General features: G+C 40.0%; 1 protein-coding gene across 1 annotated transcript in view; it reads right to left on the bottom strand.

Annotated features, from left to right (window-relative positions):
- Positions 1-22,708, bottom strand: part of LOC134530022 (uncharacterized) — a 231,586-nt gene that overhangs the window by 78,148 nt on the left and 130,730 nt on the right. The window contains exon 4 of the mRNA XM_063364550.1: positions 10,264-10,416. Coding sequence (XP_063220620.1) covers positions 10,264-10,416 — 153 coding nt within the window. The remainder of the gene's footprint in view (positions 1-10,263; positions 10,417-22,708) is intronic.

Genomic DNA, 22,708 nt, shown 5'->3' with positions numbered 1-22,708 from the left:
AGCAGGATACCCGGGGATCATCTCGGCACAGCATTAATTTCGCGATTAATCGAGTCCGACCCCCGTCCTTCCCTTCCTCGCCTCTCTTTCCATCTCCTCTCTCGCTGCTTTCCACGCATCCTCCCTTCTCCTGCTCCCAGCACATCCGTCCGTGGACCCCCCCCCCTCCCCCGCCCCTCCGACCAAGGATCTTCGCCAGCCGAGATCTTCCGGCGATCACACAATTACCTCCGAGGCCGGATTAAAAAAAAATTGTCGCTAATGGCGTTCGTCATTTACGGCTGACGTTCGTAAAGTATTCAGCGTGGCAGGCCCAGGCGGGAACATTCTTCTGAGATTATTTATATATATATATATATATATATATATATATATATTCCGTCATCCCCCTGTAGCAATTTTTTTTTAGTGATCTCCGCGAGCGGCCTTTTTAAGACGAGGTCGTTAGCGAATCGGTTGGGACGTCGCCCCTTTTATCTGATTAAAATCTGCATAAAGGCTGGTGGGATATGTATTTTCTCGGAGGAATTTAACATTCAAAGAAGTTGGTAATTACTGTGCAATATGCTCTTGCCCATTTATTTTGTACAAACAAAAAATACGCGACTCAGTTATGCAACGTTTTAATTTAACAGACATGTGTTTTAGAATTTGGAATGGTGAGATTAACCATAAAAAAAAATGTTTGAGAAACCTCGTGATGAAGACTTGAATAATCAATTTACAGAATCCAGTGTTTTTTAAAGTCAAATAAACTAAATAAAAGTAAAAGTGTTTATGTGTATGTGTATTTATGTACATATGTTTTATGTATATTTATGTATATGTATGTGTTGTACTGCCCCACATATTTTAAACAGATATTTACAAAGTGTTTTATAATAGGTGTAAAAGTCGTACAAGTGATAACAATTACAAACAATTGCGCGACATTTACAGCTATTACATAAGTATATTTAGTAAATAACTTTTGTAAATATCTGTGACAGAACAACAAATGCATGAGAGGTATAATGTTAAATTCACATCAATAGCCCTTAACTAATAGAAAAAGAATAGAAAAAATCAACATGGCTCATGAAACCGCACCTTAAGCCTGCTGTATAATTATAAAAATGATTTCCGACTAAACTAACACAACTGACTAAGTATTCCGACGCAATAGAACATCGAAATACACGATTCACTGGGGAACAGTCTAACGAAATCATATATTTTAAATAATTGTTAGAGATTTTTGGTTTCTGAATGTTAGGCTCGTTGGTCAGTTGTCACTGCCGAGTAATTTATAATTGATGTGTTGTCATTCATATTTGTTTTTGATATTTAACTGAGTAACAGATCTGTGTCCGTTTAAGACAAATGCGAACCGGAAATCCGTTGCAATGAAAGAGAGCGTGCATCAATCCACGCCACGCTGTTCAGTTATCAGCCACACTTAACTTAGCTAACGAAGTAAAGGTGATACAATTTGAATAACGACGTGTTAAACTAGCGCCATATGAAAACCAAGTGTGTTTTAATTTAACGGGGTTTTGTCGATAGTTCATTAATGTATACTTGGCAGGGGCATCTACAGGGCCGGCCCCACAATAATCGGATCCCCGCAACTATCGGAGCACCGCAACTATCGGAGCACCGCAACTATCAGATCCCCGCAACTATCGGATCCCCGCAACTATCGGATCCCCGCAACTATCGGAGCACCGCAAATATCGGATCCCCGAAACTATCGGAGCCCCGCAACTATCGGATCCCCGCAACTATCGGAGCACCGCAACTATCGGAGCACCGCAACTATCGGAGCACCGCAACTATAGGAGCACCGCAACTATCGGAGCCCCGCAACTATCGGATCCCCGCAACTATCGGAGCACCGCAACTATCAGATCCCCGCAACTATCGGATCCCCGCAACTATCGGATCCCCGCAACTATCGGAGCACCGCAAATATCGGATCCCCGAAACTATCGGAGCCCCGCAACTATCGGATCCCCGCAACTATCGGAGCACCGCAACTATCGGAGCACCGCAACTATCGGAGCCCCACAACGATTGGATCCCCGCAACTATCGGAGCACCGCAACTATCGGAGCACCGCAACTATCGGAGCACCGCAACTATCGGATCCCCGCAACTATAGGAGCACCGCAACTATCGGATCCCCGCAACTTTCGGAGCACCGCAACTATCGGAGCACCGCAACTATCGGATCCTCGCAACTATCAGAGCACCGCAACTATCGGATACCCGCAACTATCGGAGTCCCGCACCGGTGTTCCTCATTCGTGTTTATTGTTGTTTGTCTGGCATTCTGTTTAAAATATGAACACTAATGAGAAAAGTAAAGTTTAATTTTACTATCTTGTAACTTAACGTGCTGGTCAACACCTATTTCAATTCACGATTTGGTATCAGAAAAACTTCCAAAGATTTTATCGCCACGTATATAGTTCTGATTATACCGGAAATTCGATCTTAAAGCATTTATAAAACTGACCCTAGGATAATTTACCAGGAAAGATAAACTGGCAAAACCATCGGCGAAATTGAAGTTCCAGGTTGAGTTTTAAATGTTTGAAATAGTTTTTTTTTTAATTTTCCTGAAGTTTTCCCTTAAAAAAATAGTATTTAGCCCAAGGCCCCGCAAAGTGTAGGGCCACCACTGATACTTGGTCGCGGATACTCTGCGCTGTTGCAATGCCGGGTGTTTACGACTGCAGTGTAGTGGTAGACGTGCGCAAGACGTGCGGTCTTCGACGGCCCCGCCTGCTGGCCGAGTAGGCGACAGACGACCCCGGGATGGGAGTTTTTCGCGAGGGACGAGCGCTGTTTTTGTGATGAGTGATGACGTCACGTCCCGCGGCGTGAAGGACGTTATAAACGACCGCTAATGCGCAGCTGCCTCGTTCCCCCATCATCCTACCCCCCACCCCCTGCTCCATGAACTTTTCCCTCTGCGACAGACCATCATCCGCGAGCGCGCCCGCCCGTTGTGTTGTTTTTATTGAGCCTATTAGTCAGGCGTCAGCGCCATGTGTGTTGGTCGGGGGCTGTTATTCACACTCGGCGGTGTCCCTGAAGCTATTTGGCAACGTCGACTCGTCGGCGTCCTGCAGCCCGCGGCGGGGACAGTTGTTCCGTCCGGCGTCCGACGGACGGGGGAAGAAAACCTCACAGTGAGGCGTGGTTACGAAGACCTAGCGACGTCCGTGCGATGGCAGATGATTCTGATTCACGAGGTGTGCTAAAAAAACAACAACAAAATAAGGGGAATTGTCTTGATGTAAGCTTTTGGACATACGCCATTGCCAAGCACTTTGTTTCTGTAGAAGAAAAGTAAAAAAATACACAAAAGACAAAAAACACAAATTTTGGGTATTTTTTTTTAGAAAAAGTGCTTAGCAAATGGCGTATGTCCGAAAGCTTACATCAAGTCATGCACTCCCATTGCACAAATATTTCAAAGATAATAACGGGAATTGTGTAATTTCGCGGGTAGTTTTATTCCGATTGGCGCAATTTTTTTTTCGTTTTTACGTTGGTAAACATGTCTGAAAATTATCTGTACATTGTTAGCCATATTGGATGTTTAGTTTGTTGCCAGCTTTCAAAAAAAGGATTAAATGAGTTTTGGTACCATCGGCGATTTGTTATTTTTATCCATTCATTTAATGAAACGGACCATAGAATTTGCATTAAAGCAACTTCTCGTCGAAGGTAGCCACACTTGCTGGCGGCGCGTGACCTGCGTTCGCTTCTGGAACTGGCTGAGCCCTCGTCTGAAGCTGAGTGTCCCTGTTGCCAGCGAGAGAAATGTGGTAGGCCTACGTAGTAACAGAGACAGGCGCAGGGAACCTTAGCCTTCGTAAAAAAATGGGCCCGGTCGTCACTCAAACGTCTTCCTCAGTTCCTCGCCCAGAGCATCTTCCCGCACTGTAGTTATCGATTATCTCCGCTCCTCCAACCCCCTCTCGCACACTCGATCTATCGAGCGCGGGTGACTGCGCGTTTCGGGCAAGGCATCGAGATATTCGTGTACGGGCGATAAAAGGAGGAGTAGTCGTAGCCGTCAAAGACTCCGACGGCACCGGCACCGGCAGACGGCACAAAAAAAAAACACGTAATTTTTTTTCCCCCTCTTTGCATTTTCTAACAGTTTTCGTTGCTTTCCTGGACATCCACTAAAACACTTTCGGGAGCGGCGGAGAGTTGGGGGAGGGGAGTGAAGACGAACAGTGGCAGTCGTTTCATCTCCCGAGGGAAGACGAGGGAAAAAGGAGCGAAGGTAAAGTCCCGCTGACGACGTCATAAAAATGTGGAAACCCTATCCCCCCCGGTTCCCCCATGACGAGCCGTCAAACTCCGTCCCGGGGAAAGGAGTCGGTAACCCTGGAGGGGCAGTAGAAGGAGGGCGTCCTTTGGCGCCCGCCGACCAACCCGGAAGGAGAAGGAGGTCATTTGCAATTCATGCGAGCCGGGGGAGTCCTTCTCGCCAGGCACGGCGGACCAACATCCGGCGACTCCTTTGTCCTGACGCTCCTGCGGGCCGAACAGCAAGGCGTGCAAGCAGACACTAGATATAGGATCTCGCGAATTGCTGCATCTACAAGTTAAGGGGTCCGCCCAGTCGGAGGTGAACTTGTGATAAGCGCGACGCTCGCTGGTGCTTCTAGCGCGGTATCGCCTCTGTGCTGGCGCGCAGTCGTACATGGGGCAACTATGAGATTTATATCGCGGAGAAATGATTCAAAGGTTTGTGTTACAGGTCCTTCGAGTGCTTTCAAGAATCTCTACAGGAATTTTCATGCCGAAAAAAAAAAAGATTATGAAAAGACGCGTTCGAACCAGTTTCGTTCTTATAAAATTGCAGTTTAAAAACGTGGTACGTAAACATAACTACTCATTTGCTCTCCGCGTATTATTAAATGATTTTAGAATAAAGTTCCCAATCGGATATCTCGAGAAGTTTTCAAAATAGAGTGTTCTTTTTTTCTGAAGCTCTGTACACCGTTTGTGCCCTTAAGCTGTGAACGCTTGTGTGTTGTATACCGTGACGTCTTTCAATCGGGCTTTTGCTTGTCACGTCCTAGGGTTGATTCGAAAACCAAGAACCACGACCGTAAGCAGACCCAACGATCGAAAACACATCCATGTCACTCTTTAACTAAAGCATATTTTATCCCGAGGGTGGCAGCCAGCGAACAAACGGCGAAGGTTCGAGGCAAAATAACCTGGGCGACGTCACGCCAAAGAACATATGAAGGTATTTGGCTTGATCTCTAACGAGTGAAGTTAAAAAATATCTCTAAAAAGGACCTGTTAACTTTAGTTATTGCTAGGGACCGGAAACATTCGCTGGTTCAATGACCTGCAGGATGAACTCCATAGTTCTACGTACACTCGGTCAAATGTCACGCACTCATTGGCTGCTGTCTTGTGAGACGTCACAGCGTAGCAGCCTGTGATTCGATAAAGCTTTGGTTGGGTGTTTTTCATTGGCCCAGCGTCATCCAGGTTGAGTTGTGAGCCAATAGCAGAGGCAGCACTGAGGTATAACTATTTGTATTTTAGCCTATAGCGAAATTAATTCACAAATTTTTCAGGTCTCTAGTTATAGCTGGTTAACAATATAGTACTCATGTCTGACTCAGAGCAGCATGAGAACCAGAGGACCGCGCGCAGTGCGAAAGACTTGAACGGGAGGCTGTTTGTGGCGTAGAAAATTTGCGTGGCAGATTGGCAGAGTTGTACCACATTGCAATGCGTTCTTCACATGTCACAATTATAAAATTTAATGATTTATATACGACAAAAAAAAAAACGGTTTCCTACATTCAAGTAAAACAATGAAATAAATTTCACGTTGTTGACGATATTTTGGTATTAAATATAATTTAAAAAAAAAATCACTTTCAGCTTAGCCTACAAGCAGAGGTATATTTTGAAGTTCTCCTTTCTTTTGGAACATTCTGGAAACTTCTGGAACAATCTGAAAAACTAAATGTATATTCATCCTACATGTTCTCGAATATTACGAAAGGTTCAATCAAACATTTTAGTATATTCCATGGAGCGAAAATGTTTAGAAAGGTTTATATTAAATCATCCAGTATTTTCGTGGAATTTTCTAGAATATTATCAAAATAAATATACTGGCCATGAACTGGGTTCTGTGTTAAACAGCTAGTGAAAACTCCCATGAATATAACATATAATTACTATCATAAGCTAAGCATTAAGCAAATTTATTCACCTCTTATGCTAAGGGTTAAAGCTATCAAAATTCGTTTGAGACAAAATATATGTGAAACATTTAGAATATTTACAAAAAAAAAAATGTAATATGCTCAATATCGTGTCTACTAATAGAGTAATAATTTTTTTCCTTCGTCGTGGAGTATACATTAAGGGCTGGTCAGAACAAAAATGGTATAGGACAAAAATTTTAGATATTATTTAGAAGTTTTACAATAAAACCAACCGATCCGATGGTTTGCATTTTAAGGTAGTTATGGCTTTTTCCCCCCTTCAAACGCTGTTCTTTCACCTATTACAGTAATGGTTGGTTAAATAAAAATGTTTTCGACAAAAGCTTTAGAATTGCCTAGAAAGTTCATAAAAACTTTTAACGGATTTGCTACTGCTTCTTTTAAAGGGGTTATTAATATTTTTTCCTCAGGCCGTTTTTTTCACCTCTTGCAGTAGTGCTAGTTGTATCAAAAATAATTGTTGAGATAATGTTTTTGTTGTTACTTCTGTAAGGTAAAGTAACTTCAAAAATATGCATAATTTTTAATATAAAAGGAGTTATAACCAATTTTTACATTTCTTAAGAAACTCCTACCCATTTTTAGTATTGGAAAACTTGACCGAGATTTTTTATATTTTATTTTATGTATCATTTGGGTTGTAATTAGTAATAATGATGACAGTTACCGTGTCCGTAAATATATACACATATTTATCTTTTTACAGACTCGATAAGATATATATATATATATATATATATATATATATATATATATAAAAATTTAGCTTCCGTATGTATTTGGCCGCAAAACTCGGAAAGTATACGATGGTTTGGATTGAAATTTTTACAGAACATTGCATCTTAACAGAAGAGTGTTTATATGAAATAAAAGTTTGGGAAAATCCACCGGAAAAGTCGGAAAAAAAAGTTTCTATAACTAAACATCATGGTCACCCAACTTAGTTGTGACCACGCTCGACGATGCTGTACGATATTGTCGAAGTTCAAGCACATCAGGCTACTCGACCATTGTGCCTTGACGACTATAATTTACACAAATATGTGTGTGTATATATATATATATTTCAAGAAAGAATAAAAAACTTTATTTAATTTGAAAGTATATTCTTTCGACTCTATTGATAAAAATACGTTTAAATTAAAAAATATTCAAATTTTTGGAGCACAGTAAAAAAAATGCATTTAACCACGAATATGCGAGTTAAACTTCAGAACGATCCAACAGCAGTCATATTTTCAAGACAATTAATTGACACTGATTGGCACTGTACCTACAAATCCAGAAACAGGAAAAATCAGCTTATCATCTGATTTATGCAACATCGTAGATTCAAAAGAGGAATTAGTAGACAAGGTATTCCAAAACATCGAAACAAAATTCAAAAATCATGCATGGTTGAGCGAAAGAGCCATTCTAGCGGCTAAAAATGTTGACGTACACGATATGAACAATAGTATTATAAACAGAATCGAAGGTGAAACAATGACATACAAATCTATTGATTCAGTAGTGCACCAAAATGAAGCAGTGAACTTTCCAACGGAATTTCTCAATTCACTCGATGTTCCAGGATTACCACCACATATTTTGAATTTGAAAATTGGTGTGCCAATTATATTGCTTCGAAATATCTGTCAGCCTAAATTATGTAATGGTACACGATTAGTAGTTAAAACATTAATGGATAATCTTATTGAAGCAACAATTTTGATTGGACTTCATAAAGGTGAAGACGTATTACTTCCACGAATGCCACTTATTCCGACAGATATGGCGTTCGAGTTCAAACGACTTTAATTTCCAATACGCCTTGCGTTCGCTATGACCATCAATAAAGCACAAGGACAATCTTTGCAAGTGTGTGGTTTGAATTTAGAAAATGAATGCTTCTCTCATGGACAGTTATATGTCGGGTGCTCCAGAGTCGGTAAACCATCTGATCTATATGTTTATGCAAAAAATGGGAAAACAAGGAATGTAGTCCTTCCATTAGCTTTACAATAAAAATATTTAAGCTAAACACATTTTTATTTCTTCTATTACATTCCACAGCCATGCACAGTAAAATATTAAATTAAACAATGAATTAATATTAAACTGTGCCACAGCAAAGCGTGGCCGGGTTTAGCTAGTGTATATATATATATATATATATATATATATATATATATATATATATATATATATACTTTTGATACAACTGGTTTCTTGGTCTATTAACCACGAAACGAAAAACTATGTAGAAAGTTTCCTGAAGTTGCTTTGTGGTAACGCAAATAATAAGAAGTGTTTCTTTTTAATCTACCTAATATTCTCAATTCATAAGTTAACTCTTATTATCTCTAAGAGTTTAGATAGCGAATTTACTAGGTAAACTTAAAAATTGTTATGATCGATTTTTCTAGCACACAATGTTAACTCATTTAGAAAATATTATTTTAAGAAACATATGTCATAATTTTACAGACAACAAAACTATAAATGGCCAACACATTAACCACAACAACTGTTTGTTTTTTCAAAAAACCGTCACCTTTACACCGAGAAGATATTGCATGCGTTAAAACACTGGCATTAATCACATGAGATGAAGGAAAAAAAAACCACTAACTTATACAGGTTATTCTTTAACAGAGTTATAAATCACCAGAGGCTGTTTAAAACAGTTCTCCCCTCAGCTGTACGGGACAACGTGGCAATGCCGTCAAAGGTAGGTTTACAAGGTAGAGAACAAATAAAACACACACTGGCAGAAACTAAATAATGGTTCCAGCATTGCAAAACTTGTTTGATTAAAGGACTGTCAAAACCACGTAGCATGTAGCGTGTAACTTTAAAATTGTTTTGATATTGAAATATAGCTCTTCGTCTGTTGGAATATTTATACAAAAAAGGTATATGTGGTTTCTGTATACAAGATGAAAACGTTTTGTTTAATTTATTGCCAAAGGCGACCGTTTTAAACACGTCGTGATGGCGACAAACCGTGACAAATATATTGCGAATATATACCGGTAAGTGAACTCTTTTACAATTAACAACGTAAAAACAACAGAATATTCCTTGTTTTTAACACATGACTTTGAAAATTATATTAGTAATTAATTTGTATATAAGCGCAGAGAAAGAAAAAAAAAGCCTTCGACTTTTTTTCAGCCCAATTAAGGGAAAAAGTGTATTTGTTCGCGTTCGCACTAACGTAATTCATTATTTGCAAATTTAAAAGTACATTATATAATTTATATATACCTACCTAGTATGGTCACATAGCAATGCATTTCCACATTTTTTACTATGAAATAATATTTATAAAACCGACAGATTATTTTATGAAACTTATGATAATGATACCTATTAAGATGTTAAAATGTCACATGTAAGATTGCTAAAATCAATTGAAATCATTGAGTTAGAAAACAAAACTTATAACATAATATTTTTTTTTATTTTTGATTAAAAACGTTTTACGAGTTAATGGTAATGAGTGGCAAGTGCAAGAATTGTTTAATAGGACACAGTGCCTTAAAATATATGCACGTGAGTAAAAACAATAGAGCAGCCACCTACCTTCCTACTACCTCCTGTGCCAGAACACACGATGTCATACTACTGACGTGGCAGCACCGTGCCAGAACTCACCGTGTGATACTACTGACGTGTTGGCACTGTTCCAGAACACACCATGTCATACTACTGACGTGGCGGCACCATGCCAGAACTCACCGCGTCATACTACTGACGTGGTGGCACCGTGCCAGAACTCACCGTGTGATACTACTGACGTGTTGGCACTGTTCCAGAACACACCATATCATACTACTGACGTGGCGGCACCGTTCCCAGAACTCACTAGTTTATACTACTGACGTGGCGGCACCGTGCCAGAACTCACCGTGTGAAACCACTGGCGTGGCGGCACCGTACCAGAACACACCGTGTCATACTACTGACACCGGGTCACGCTGCAGACGCGGCGGCGCCCACTCACCGTCCGTGCCGTTGAAGCCGTGGCGGCCGTTGAGTCCGTTGAGGCCCGGGGTGCCGTCCAGCCCGGGCACGCCGTTCTGGCCGTTCCTGCCCGGGATGCCATCCAGCCCCGGCTCGCCAGGGACTCCGTCTCTGCCGTCCAGGCCCGGCGAGCCTGCAACACAGGCGCTCTCTGCACTGCACTGCGTCTCAGCCAAGATTGCTTTCAAATACCTAGTCAGTTGAAACCATTAAAATATTAGTCTATGGAGGGGTGTCTGTTCTAAAATTAGAGACACTCTGGTTAGCTATCTGTATAAAGACTGATGCTAGAAGTTAGTTTAATAGCTTGAAAGTAACATCGCTAGGAACAATCGTAAAAAATTCTATCAAAGTGAATGTTGTTAGTCAAGCCAGTATCTAATTAGAATATTATCTATTATAATTAAAAAAAATTGCTATCCAAATTGTGAACAGATAGGCATAGTCCTCATTTTGACTTCAAATTACTATGACGGCAAAGTTTTTTACACACTCACACATCCTAAACTACTTACTTCCTTAGTTGAAATAAGTGTAAGGCAGGCAGTTGTTGAAAGGAATTATTGTCACAAGCAGATTCTTAGATATTTATATCAGTGGGATTGCACTGAAAATACAATTGTAATTTTACAAACTTTACATTACTTATTGATCCTTTCATCTCCAAAAGGTATGCACGAAAGCTATTTGTTGATTAAGGACGAGGAGAAAGTCTTACGATTTTAAAGCCACACTTTAATCTAAACTAGGACCCTTCACTCGTATATTTTTTAAAGACTTCATATATATTTGGACTTGATATTGTTGGGACAAACACAGGCAAGGAACCGATGAACAGTGCAATGGAATCCAGGAATTAAGTCGTAGAATTGGTGATGTCTTGTGACTCGCATGTTTTATATATAAAAAAACCGTACTTCTCTTGCGTTTGTACCGCGTTGCGTCCTTGCGCTCTTGCAATTCTTGAGAACTTTATAAATCCAGCCTTTTTCAGTCAGCAGGGACGTACGCAGGGAGGGGGATGGTGGGATATATAAACCCCTTCCCCTACGAAATCCTATCAAAAAAAATTCTGTCGTCCGCGCCAACAAAAGGAAAGAAATTGAAAGCAAACAGCGGGCGACGTGCTTTTATTTTTCCCTACCCCAGAAAAGACATTTCTGCGCGTGTTTCTGTTGCGCGGTTCCGCCTTGCGCAGTCTGCCTCGTGGCGAGTTCCCTCCGCCCCGCCTGCCAGGGGCAACAGTCCGCGAACCACACACACACCGCATGTCTTCGCTCGCGAGGGCCGGCCGGGGACGCACCACAACGCCGAAGTACCACAACGCCGAACGTACAATAACGCCGAAAACCATAACACCGAATGCCAAATTGACTACAACGCCGACAGCTAGAAAACTGCTGTGTACCACAACGCCGAAATACATTAACGTCGAAAAATGTCATTGCATGACTGCCACAAAGGTTAGGTTAGGTAAGGTAAGGTTAGGTTAGGCTAGGTTAGGCTAGCCTAGGTTAGGTTAGGTTGAGGTATTTCGGCGTTAAGATACATTTAAGAAACACACACAAATTTCATTCTGTTGTTTTTTCATTTTGCTCCTGTGCCGCCCCCCCTCCGCTCAGCAACATTTTTAGGGCGTTACTGTATTTCGGCGTTGTGGTACACAGCAGTTTTCTAGCTGTCGGCGTTGCGGTCAATTTTGGCATTCGGCGTTATGGTATTCGGCGTTATTGGACGTTCGGCGTTGTGGTAACGACCCGGCTGGCCCTCAGCTCTTGTTACCAGTGCTTTCTCTGTCCCGAGTGCCTCCACCTCCCCTCCCTCCCGCCGCCTTCCCGGGAAATGTTTGTATCGAGCGGGCGGAGGATTTATCCCGCAGGGCGGCGATCGCAGGAAGGGCGCGGAGTTTATGACCCCGAGTTGTAGGGGGAACTCCCTCCCCGGCTTCCACCGAGGACTGGACTGGCTGCTGATACGATCTCTTCCCCGCTGGAGTGGTTCACTCGGGCCGCAGATCCGCCTTCGTCCGAGTCCACCGGGCTCATCGCGGCTTCGCCGTTGCTGGTCGAAAAGTGCGGGATTTTGAATTAACTTGCAGCGAGTCTCTAGTCCGCGTTAGGAGCGACTGATGAATCGCTGGTTCCGTGTTCGATTCCCGACTCCATGAAAGATTCTTAATGCTGAAAAAAAATTTTTTTTCCCCCTATTATACATTACTGACATTATCTTTGAAAGATTTGTGCAATGGGAGTGCATGACTTGATGTAAGCTTTTGGACATACGCCATTGCTAAGCACATGTATGTCTGTAGAAGAAAACTACAAAAAAACCCAAAGGACAAAAACACAAATCAAGCAAAAAAGCAAAAAAAAAAAAAAAAACAGCAATTTTTTGTTTAATTTTTGTTTTTGACTTTTGGGTTTTTTGTAAGTAGTTTTCTTTTACAGACATACATGTGCTTAGTAATGGCGTATGTCCAAAAGCTTACATCAAGTTATAAATTACTGACAATGTGCTTGTCCTTCACCTCCGTGATTAAGAATAGTTGAAAAATTCACGTTGTTAATAAAATAGCAGGTGCGTCGCAGTTTCCAACACAATTGTTGTCTCCAAGCCCAGAATTGCGAAAATGTACATAATTATCATCAGCATCACACTTTTAGTCTGCTTGTTCTCTTGCCTTGAGTTAAAGTTATTATTAATCTGTAATATCATGTCCAGATGTCACTATCATGTTAACCGTCTTGCAAACCGTTGCTTAGAACAAGTTTTGCCACGTTTGACATAACTTATTGGCACATGATTACTGTGTGCAGTAACTGATACAGGAGTAATGCGGAAATTTTAAGAAAGGTAATGGGCTGCAAAGACACGGAGATTGGTAAGTAAACACTGATTTCATTCAGTCAGCATTCCAGCATAGCTTCTCGCGTTCTAATTAGCTCGATAGGCTGAAAAATAACACGATAAAAGATATTCGCAACCGATGTTGAAGATAGTTGTAGAAAAACCAATCATATCGGACGAATTGTTTGGAATACTCTTGACGATTAATCGGCCTGAACTTATTTGATAAAAATGGATTAACTATGACGTATACCCCGGCAGGATAGACTCTCTCTACGAGATAAGACAAATTATTATAGGGGCTAGTCATGAAGCGGCTCTCGACTTGTGGAATTCCGTTTGGATGTGTGTAAGGCCGTTAAAGTTTCGATCATTGAATTGATTTACTGTTCACAAGAAAAAAAAACTACGAATTTCCTGGCTATGGGCCATAAAAAGAGAACGAATGTGCGCAATCAAGATGCTATAGAGTTGTTTCACAATCTATGTAGCACACACTTCACAAGAAGTAGTTTTGATGTATAGGCCCTTCCGAAATGCTTCCCGTTCGGAGAAACACGCACATAGTTTCGGATCAGCTATTCAATTTCCGTAGCTTTTAGTCAACTATATAGAACACCTAAGCATACAGAAGCGAAACACGTCCGAAAAAATTGGTTGTCTGTAAAGTCGGTTTACGAACGATAGTTTAACGTGACAACGTCATAACAAAACATTGAAAAAATGATTGCATACTTTTATGAATAAAATTGAATAATTTTTATTGAATTATCACTATTCTGTATGGATACAAAGGAGTGAAATGAAATCTACAATTTAATTGATAAATTTACTTTTATTTGCACTCATTAATTCAAATATGTTTATTACTTTAACGAACAGATTATTTTAACTATAACTCTTAAACAAAGAAGGAGTGAAACGAAATACAGCATTTAATTGATAAATTTACTTTTATTTGCATTTATTAATTCAAATATGTTTATTACATTAACGAACAGATTATTTTAATTAAAACGTTTGTACATGTTTGCTATTTAAATTCTTCCAATCTGTGTTATTCTGTTAAGGATAGGACGATGATAGGAAAAGTAGGAAACGAATGGGAATGTTTCAAGTTTAATGTGCCTCGAAAAAGTCAAATCGATGGTTGTTCCAATCGAGTGGAAGAGAGATAGATGCGGCGCAAGCGTACAATAAGCGTAACGGGACAAAGTGTAACGGGATAAAGCGTAACGGGACAATGTGCGTATTGGGACAATGGGTCATCCTTTTTCATGCGTGCAGCCAGCGTTCATCGATTTATTAGACGTTGTCACGTCAAAAAATAATCAAAACATTTATGGCCGAACGTCATTCACCAAACACGTTTTGAAGATGAACTTGCAAGACTGTGGTTCAACCAGCCGTCGCGCGTCAAAGGAATGTAATAATTTTTGTATTAAATATGAGGTTAATAATTATTTGGAGGTTGTTCAAACATGTCAAAATTAACCGACTGACGAATATATTTAAACATGAGTAAGGCAACTACAAGTTGATGTCCAAGAACTTTGGGTGCAAAAATTTCAAAAGTTGAAGCTATTATCTGTATAGGCCCACTCACTTAATTTTAGACAGTTTTAAAGTTTCCTTTTTCTTTTCTGGTAAGATAACAAAAATAATCGGGTTCCAAACTTAATTTAGTTTTGGTTAACTAAGTTTGAATATGCTTACAAATTATTCATATTCGTGCAGCTGATAATGAGATAGCAATAGAAATGATTGTTTACAATGAGAGTAAAATGTAAAGCAAAATCCACAAAAAAAAAATTAGTAGCTGTAATAACAATGCACAACAAACATGTGCATGGATTGGACGTGCAAAGAAACACAACCAAGGGGAGGAGGGGTGGATGGGGGGGGGGGAGAGAAAATGTGAGCGAGACTTTCAGAACTCGCCAGAGATGTGTAAACATGTGACCTTGGTAACGAGCAAATTCATGTGTTCTTATGTTTCAAATGCACCTATAATACGAAACAACTCGGACACAAAATTTAACGTAACACTATTTAAAACAATGCCAAGCGTGATAAATATATACGCAAATTATGTTTTAAAATACATTTCTGGACGCAAAACATACGTAATTTCCGAACCCGCCGCTAGAATTCGTTGCCGGAGCAAACCACGTCGATTATCGAAAGGTTAAACTATACAATGAAACGGCTCCGTTAAAGAGGAGAAAGACTTGAAAAAAAAACACAACTTAACCCCGGCTTTGGACCTGATTTTCGACAAGGAAAAATACTGCCCATTTTGTTAAATAAATAAATGAACAGCGAATAATATAACGTTTCTCGAATTTATGTAAGCTTTTGGACATACGCCATTGCTAAGCACATGTATGTCTGTAGAAGAAAACTACAAAAAACTCCAGAAGACAAAAACACAAATTAAGCAAAAAATTTCTGTTGTCAACAGGATATAAACACCACATAATATTCCATAACAGGAATATGGTCAACAAACAAAAAAGAAAAATGGACTAAGCGAACGGAAAAATCCCCACAAATGATGACAGCACAAAATTAAAAAAACGTTTCTCGTTGGCTTGGTGAACTTTGGCTCACGCCATCCGCCACAGATGGCAGCACCGTCGTTGCACATTTCCACTCCGTGTGACTTCAGTTCTATTCGCGAGATTACTCCTGCCAAATGTCCTACAACGAGGGCTAAAAATTTTTACACGTGAAAGAAACGAACGACTTTATATTACCACTAACATTTCGATGGTTTTCGCAGCAAAAGAGGTTTGGCGAAGAGGATGACCGACAAGCAGTTCCTGTCTCGGCCGCTAGGAGCGTGGAAGCCGCAGGTAGGGGTCTGATCACCGCGACTCCAGACAGTTGGAGTGCTGTGCTCCGCCGAGCGTGGCGGTGCGCGGAGTGCGGGGAAGGGGGTAGGTGAGGGGAGGAGAGCATGTATTCCAGGGAGGAGGTCTCGCGGCCGCCTGAGAAGGCCGTAATCCCGGCCAGCGCCCTCCGGAGCCGAAGACAGCGGGCCGCGGCGGTGGCTTGGGAGTTAAACCAATTAGCCGCGGAACAAACGAGCAGCGGGTTGGTAGTAGGAGGATGGGGGAGGAGGAGGGTACCCGCCGCTAACAAGCTTTGCTCCCCGGGCTTCTCGCGCCGGCCGTAAGGAAAGATTGCATTACCCCGGCCAGCCTCGGGCAGCGGGGCGCCCGCCCGTATCGACGCGTGCTCTCTGCGAGCTGGAGGACAGGGGGAAGGAAGGGGGTGAGCGTCCTCCCCCCCTGGCTTCCAGGCGCCGACTCGAGACTCGACAAGACATAGCCTCTGGCATGCAACTAGTCTCCAAAGTAGCGCCACTGTTCTACACATCCTTCTGCCGCTGTGTTTTTGTCAACTAGGTTCATTCGGTTGCCAATATTCGAGACAGAAATATCATGGAATAATTTGCAAAGGATAAACGGAGATACCACTGGTTTTACTTTCGAGAACTGTACAATTTAAGGATATTTACATTAGAGAAACTAAACTGTAGGACAATTAGAGTTTTAAATTACAGAGGATTTTTAAGCTTACTCTGCAAATTTTTTTTTTGTTATTTTAATTTACGCCATGTACATAAATTACAAATTTTAAAGAATTTTTTTTTAATAATTGTATTCATAATTAGATTTTAAAGTCTCACTTTGTACATTTTGATGGCCTTTACAAAAGTATAGCTAAACGGATTACAGAACCTAAACTTTCCAGTCCTTATTTACTTCATTAGATTATCAATACTGCTTTAGATTATTTTATGTAGTTTTATTTGTATTTAAAACTTTCAAAAATTGTAAAAAAATAAACATAACTTAGTCAAATAATATTGTTACCAGTGAAGATAAGTTCGGAAAGGATAAATAGGTTTGTATTTATTACCTAATATTTACACTTTTCGATAAATTGTAACCATTTAACCGTTTGTCCACAAATCAATCACACTTTCATTAAGTCCACAATTTAATCTCCCCAATGGAGCTAGGCTCAACATTGGCTTTCTCTAATGTTTTTTTTCTCTAACCACTCACCTCTGTCTCAAAACACTGCTTCACACTGCTCACTCGTTCACCACACATAAAACACCCGGATGTTTCAGTTCCCGATGTAGCGTTGTCAAAATCTCCAACTTAACTCTCGAAGCTGCGAGAAATATGGCATTCTAGTTACTCTGCTTCAGCCCAGCCGAGAGGAAGAAGAAAGGCACCGCTCCTAATCTGATCACCGTACAAATGAACGACCTTACCTGGACCCCCCCCCCCCTCCCCCCGCCACCTGCTTCACTGGCCAGCGCACCTAGCTGACTGGCCTGCCTCGTTACCTTGCCTCTAGTATCCTTGTAACAATATTGTCTTATGTTTAGAAGAAACCACGTAATTTATTTTTAAACATAAATATTTAAATGTATTTAGGTCTCATTTTTGGCAAGTCACAAAAATGTAAAAATGTAACTTTGGCACAAAATATGCAACCCACACACACTCCCTCACACACACATACGTATGTGTATATATATGTGTATATATATATACATATACTAGCTGCCCGACCCGGCTTCGCACGGCTATACTAACGGAAAGCAATTAAGCCACATGTCCCATTTACAGTAATTCAGTGAAAATTTATTACAATGCCGTATAATGTACTGGAGAGAAAATGAATAGCATCGATGGTTTCCCGACTAGTGCACGCAACGTACAACTGATGTACCCGTACTTCGCTACGGCAGTCTACAGGCAGATCACTCTTGCGCTGCTCATTATACATGCCCCTCCTTGTGGGTACGCCACTGCCGCGCGATGCCCGTTGCCATGGAGACGCAGAAGGCATGAACAATGCAAAATCCTGTTCTCATGCAGACAAAATACCCACTGTTGCCTGGTTTTAACCACCCATGGGATCTAATTTTCGGAAAATGTCATCCTGCGTAACATAAGGAACATTACTGTGAAGTTTAAAGTCTGTAAAATATATATATACTTGAAAAAAAGGGCAATAAAACAAATTAAACACAGAGAGAGGAAAAAAAATAGTTTAGGTTTGCGATTTAAAGTGATACAAAGTATTTAAATACTAATTGAACTCTTATGAGGGTACTGATTGCTTCGTTGTTAATATCACACGGGTGTTTTTTACTTGTATGGGAAAATTAAGAATGATAAGGCATCTAGTGCGTGGCAACAATGTTAATAGGCAATAGGAAATAAACTTCTAGCGCCTGCGGCATTGTCAACACACACTTCTTACGTGTACTGCATGTTGTATCTAACCCCCTCCAACGCATTTGATTCTAAATTGGACGTTTAGTAAGGATCCCTAATGTTATTGATAATATAATATAGCTTATAGCCTTCCTCGATAAATGTACTATCCAACACTGAAAGAATTTTTCAAATCGGACCAGTGGTTCCTGGTATTAGCGCTTTCAAACAAACAAACAAACAAACTCTTCAACTTTATAATATTAGTATAGATATATAGTTGTGTGCCAGAAGTTATTTCACAAAATTTCACCCCCTATTTAACCCTCTTAGTGGATGAATTTTCAAAAATCCTTTCTTATTGCTCACTTGCGTTATACAAGGAACTCCTATGCAAAATCTCACGCTTCTAGACCCACTGGTTTAAGCTGTGCGTTGGCAGTCAGTCAGTCTGTGTTAGAGTTTTATTAACTATATTTGATTTTTAAAAATCCCTTTATGCACAGCCTACATGCGTAGGTAGATTTCGAAGAACATATTTTTTTGTAAATATTTTGGAAACTTCTATAAACCCCTAGAACATAATCGTCAATATTAAAAAATATGGTTTTAACATTTTCTCATAATTCATGCAGCGAAAATATTTCGAATTTTTTTTAACGTGATGCATCCGTCATCGAATATCTTAACGAATTTCATAATATGCTTAGTAATATAGTCATGCAATTATTTTTGATCTACAAACACTATTTTTCATACCTTGCACTAATACGTGTTCGTATGATTTTTTTGGACAAGCTAATAATAAGATAGTTATAAATATATTCTAACAAATTTGATACTAAAAATGTTTAATATATATTTTTTTAAATTTCAACCCCTGTTTTTACGGCAGTAATTCATTTCATCAAAAATGGTTACAGCCAAAGGTTTTAGATAACATTTAGGCGTTTTAAAATAAATTATCATGGAAATGAAAGTAAATGTATTAATAACGTAATGACAATTTGTTTTTCTACCCTTGTTATTTCCACCCCTTGCAGTAATGGTTTGTACTATCAAAAATTGTTTTAGACAAAAGTTTATACTTAATAATTATGACTAATACACAATTTGTACGAATTTGATATTGTGCCTTTGAAGGGAGGTTTCCCCCTCCAATCCTTGTTTATCTACCCCTTTCAGTGATGGTTGGTCGTATAAAAATTATTCTGACGAATGTTGTAGATAATATTAATTTAAGATTTTACAATAAAACGGAATGGATTTAACAGTTGTCAAGGTACAAAATTGTGAATTTTTTAGAATTCTACCTCTTTATTTTTCATTCCTCTGGAACAATGATTCGTCTTATACAAAATTGTTTCAGACAAAAGTTTTATATAAAAATTATAAGATTAATAGATAATTTGTACAAATTTTATGTTATGCTTATGAACAGAGTTATATTTTTGTCCGTCAACCCTTGATTTTTTTATCATCTTGCTATTATGATTGTTAGTTTCAAAAACTTATTCAAACAAAAGATTTTGGCAACGTTCAAAAGAATGTGATATTTTTTATATTACGGGAGTTATAACGTTTTATCTGCTTTTTTAAACCTTCCCCATTTGGTTGGATATTGCCGACTAATGAATTCGACCGAGATTTTCTACTACTAGATTTTATGTATCAGTCTGGAAGTGATTTGAGAACAAATACGGCAGTTATTGCGTTCACACACACACCAACACACACACACACACACACACATATATATATATAAACTTTTGAATTGACGAAGGTTTTTGGGTCTATGGACCATGAAACAAAAAACTGTATAAAATTTTTCCAGAAGTTTCACCATAGTAACGTCTACAATAGGTTGTATTTATTTGAAATCTACCTAAACATGAAAATTGATAAGAGTTTAAACATAGAGAAAATTTTAAAGTAAATTTGAAATAATTCGGTGATAGGTGTCAAAGATTAATAATTACGCTCCAGCATCATTGGCCAAGTGAAAAAAAATAATAATGTTGGGCCTTAGAGGCTACAGCTATTTGCGTCTCTGTTTCGCTGAATTTAGACCACAGTTAATTTAAACCACGTAATATGTACACGAAATTTTGCGTTACGACAAACTTTAAAATCATTGAACAACCAACGACGCAACCGCCGATCGTATGCTTACTCGTCAAAGGAGCGTGGATAATTAAATTAGCGTAAGCTTTTCAATGTTAACCCATTAAAGCCTTGTAAAAACTGAGGGGTCGTTGCAAAGGCTCGACTACAAACGGAATGCCTCAACGAGTCGTTAAAGATTGACGTCCCGCAGAGGAACCGACTAGCTCCATCTCTCGCCTGCGTGCGCGATGCGTGGGCGGAGTAACGGCGGAGGAATATCTGATGAAGGGACGCGCGTGGGGGATGGAAAGAGGAAGAGAGCTGCAATTACTTCAATATAAGTAGACCCGTCCTCGTGTCGGAAGTGAACCGAGTTCACGCCGAAGTGAACGTTGTCTTGATCTCCAAGTCCTGACAACTTCACTGATCTACACTGTAAACAATTTTTTTTGTTTATGTTCCTAAACATGTTAGGGAAGTTACTAACCTATACATTGTATGAAAAAATTACCATAAACGGTGAATTTCCGATGGTTTAACTTTTTCATAAATAATTACAGGAAGGGATAAAATCGATTCATGGAAAATATATTTACCATTCGTAATTTCTTACTATACCCCACACATTTGAACGGGAAATTAACGAACAATATCTTGCACTGTATGCTATTCAGTGGGGGTAGGTTCCCTTTTAAATAAGGAAAAAGAAATAAAACAAGGAGCAAGAAGCCGTAGTTAGGGAATTTTTGTAACTAATACTCATATATATTTTTTATAATGATGTTCTGCCTTTTTTTATTTTATTTTTGAGAGAAATCATTGATCCTCTCCCCCATTAGTGAGGTTAAATTTAAAACAATCCCCTCCTTTTTTTAACGATTCCCAAAATTCCCAGCATTTTTTACTGCATACACACTTGAGTGTAGGCACAATGCAATTCACTAATTTACTATCTTACAGCTGTGTTTATGAACAATATGCCGCACTGTTCTTGAATATTTTTTATGGCTGACACAAAAGTGTGGCACTGTCTGCGCCAGACGTCTTGGCGGCTGAAAATGCTTGATGTGGGGTATCCTCTGAGAGGAGAGGCTCAGTGTCGTTGCAAAAACATCGTCTACGCTCATTCAGTTGACGATCTGACGGAGAGATGAATTATGGCGTGCAAGGGTCGCTCAACTACAAAGTGAATCACCATGGAGGAAAAATAACAATAAATAATGTTTTTCAGCGACGTGACACGGAAGCGAAAAATTAATTTCTTACGTTCAACAGTATCAAAACCAACTTCAATAGCCGTGAGGTACACCGGTATTGCAGAATGATTATTCACCGAAGAATACGAAAACAACAGTAACCGAACTGCGACCGGCTCTGTGCGAGAGGTTTCATGAATTGGCAAATACGAGCACCCTCAATTATTCGTTGGAAAATTAACGAGCTGTCTATCCGTCGCGTGCGACGTGTGATGAACGACGCTCTCGACCATGGATCGGTGTCGTCTTATATACCTGCGCTGCAAAGCTCTCGTAGTCCTCAGAAATGTCGCGTCGTCAAGGTCGTCCCAACACCAGAAGTTGCGAGAACAACGGCGTCCTAGTTACGCCACTTCACGCGGACGGGGTTCTAGGGGGATTGCTGAACCCTCGAGAGGGACAGACAGCCACCGTTTTAATCGCATTATCATGTAGCGGAGTGACGGGCGCTACCTGTGTCCGGGAAGTGTTGGCCTCCCCTGTTTGGCGCGCTGGGCTAACTGGCTTGCAGCCTTGCAACAAGAGCCTGCTTCGTCTCTGGCATTCCCGTAACATTATCCTCCCAGGGTCCAGAACCGTTGTGTTGTCCTTCCGCAGAAGACACTGGTAAACAACGGCAGAATAAAGCATACATTACGACTTACTTCGCAGCAGCATTGCCTTGGATCAGTGTTCAGATACAGGTACCAAGGAATCATCATCGTCAGTGCGATATATATTTATCCAATGCTTCACTATTATGTATGTATCACTGCAGGAAACGTTTGCAGCGACAAAATTGGCCAGGTCGTCTGATATTTCAACTATCCGAGCCGATCAGATCACGAGAACCAGCCGAGATTTTTGGCGCAGACGTAAAGAGAGGGTTGATCTATCGGGGACATAAAGATACCAATATATGTATAATGGCAATACGTATAAGAAGATAATATTGTACTAAATTCTTAAGCATGTATTATCTGAAGAT

The sequence above is a fragment of the Bacillus rossius genome, chromosome 3 (genome assembly GCF_032445375.1).
Source record: "Bacillus rossius redtenbacheri isolate Brsri chromosome 3, Brsri_v3, whole genome shotgun sequence".
Taxonomy (NCBI): domain Eukaryota; kingdom Metazoa; phylum Arthropoda; class Insecta; order Phasmatodea; family Bacillidae; genus Bacillus; species Bacillus rossius.
This window is presented reverse-complemented; position numbering and strand designations above follow the sequence as displayed.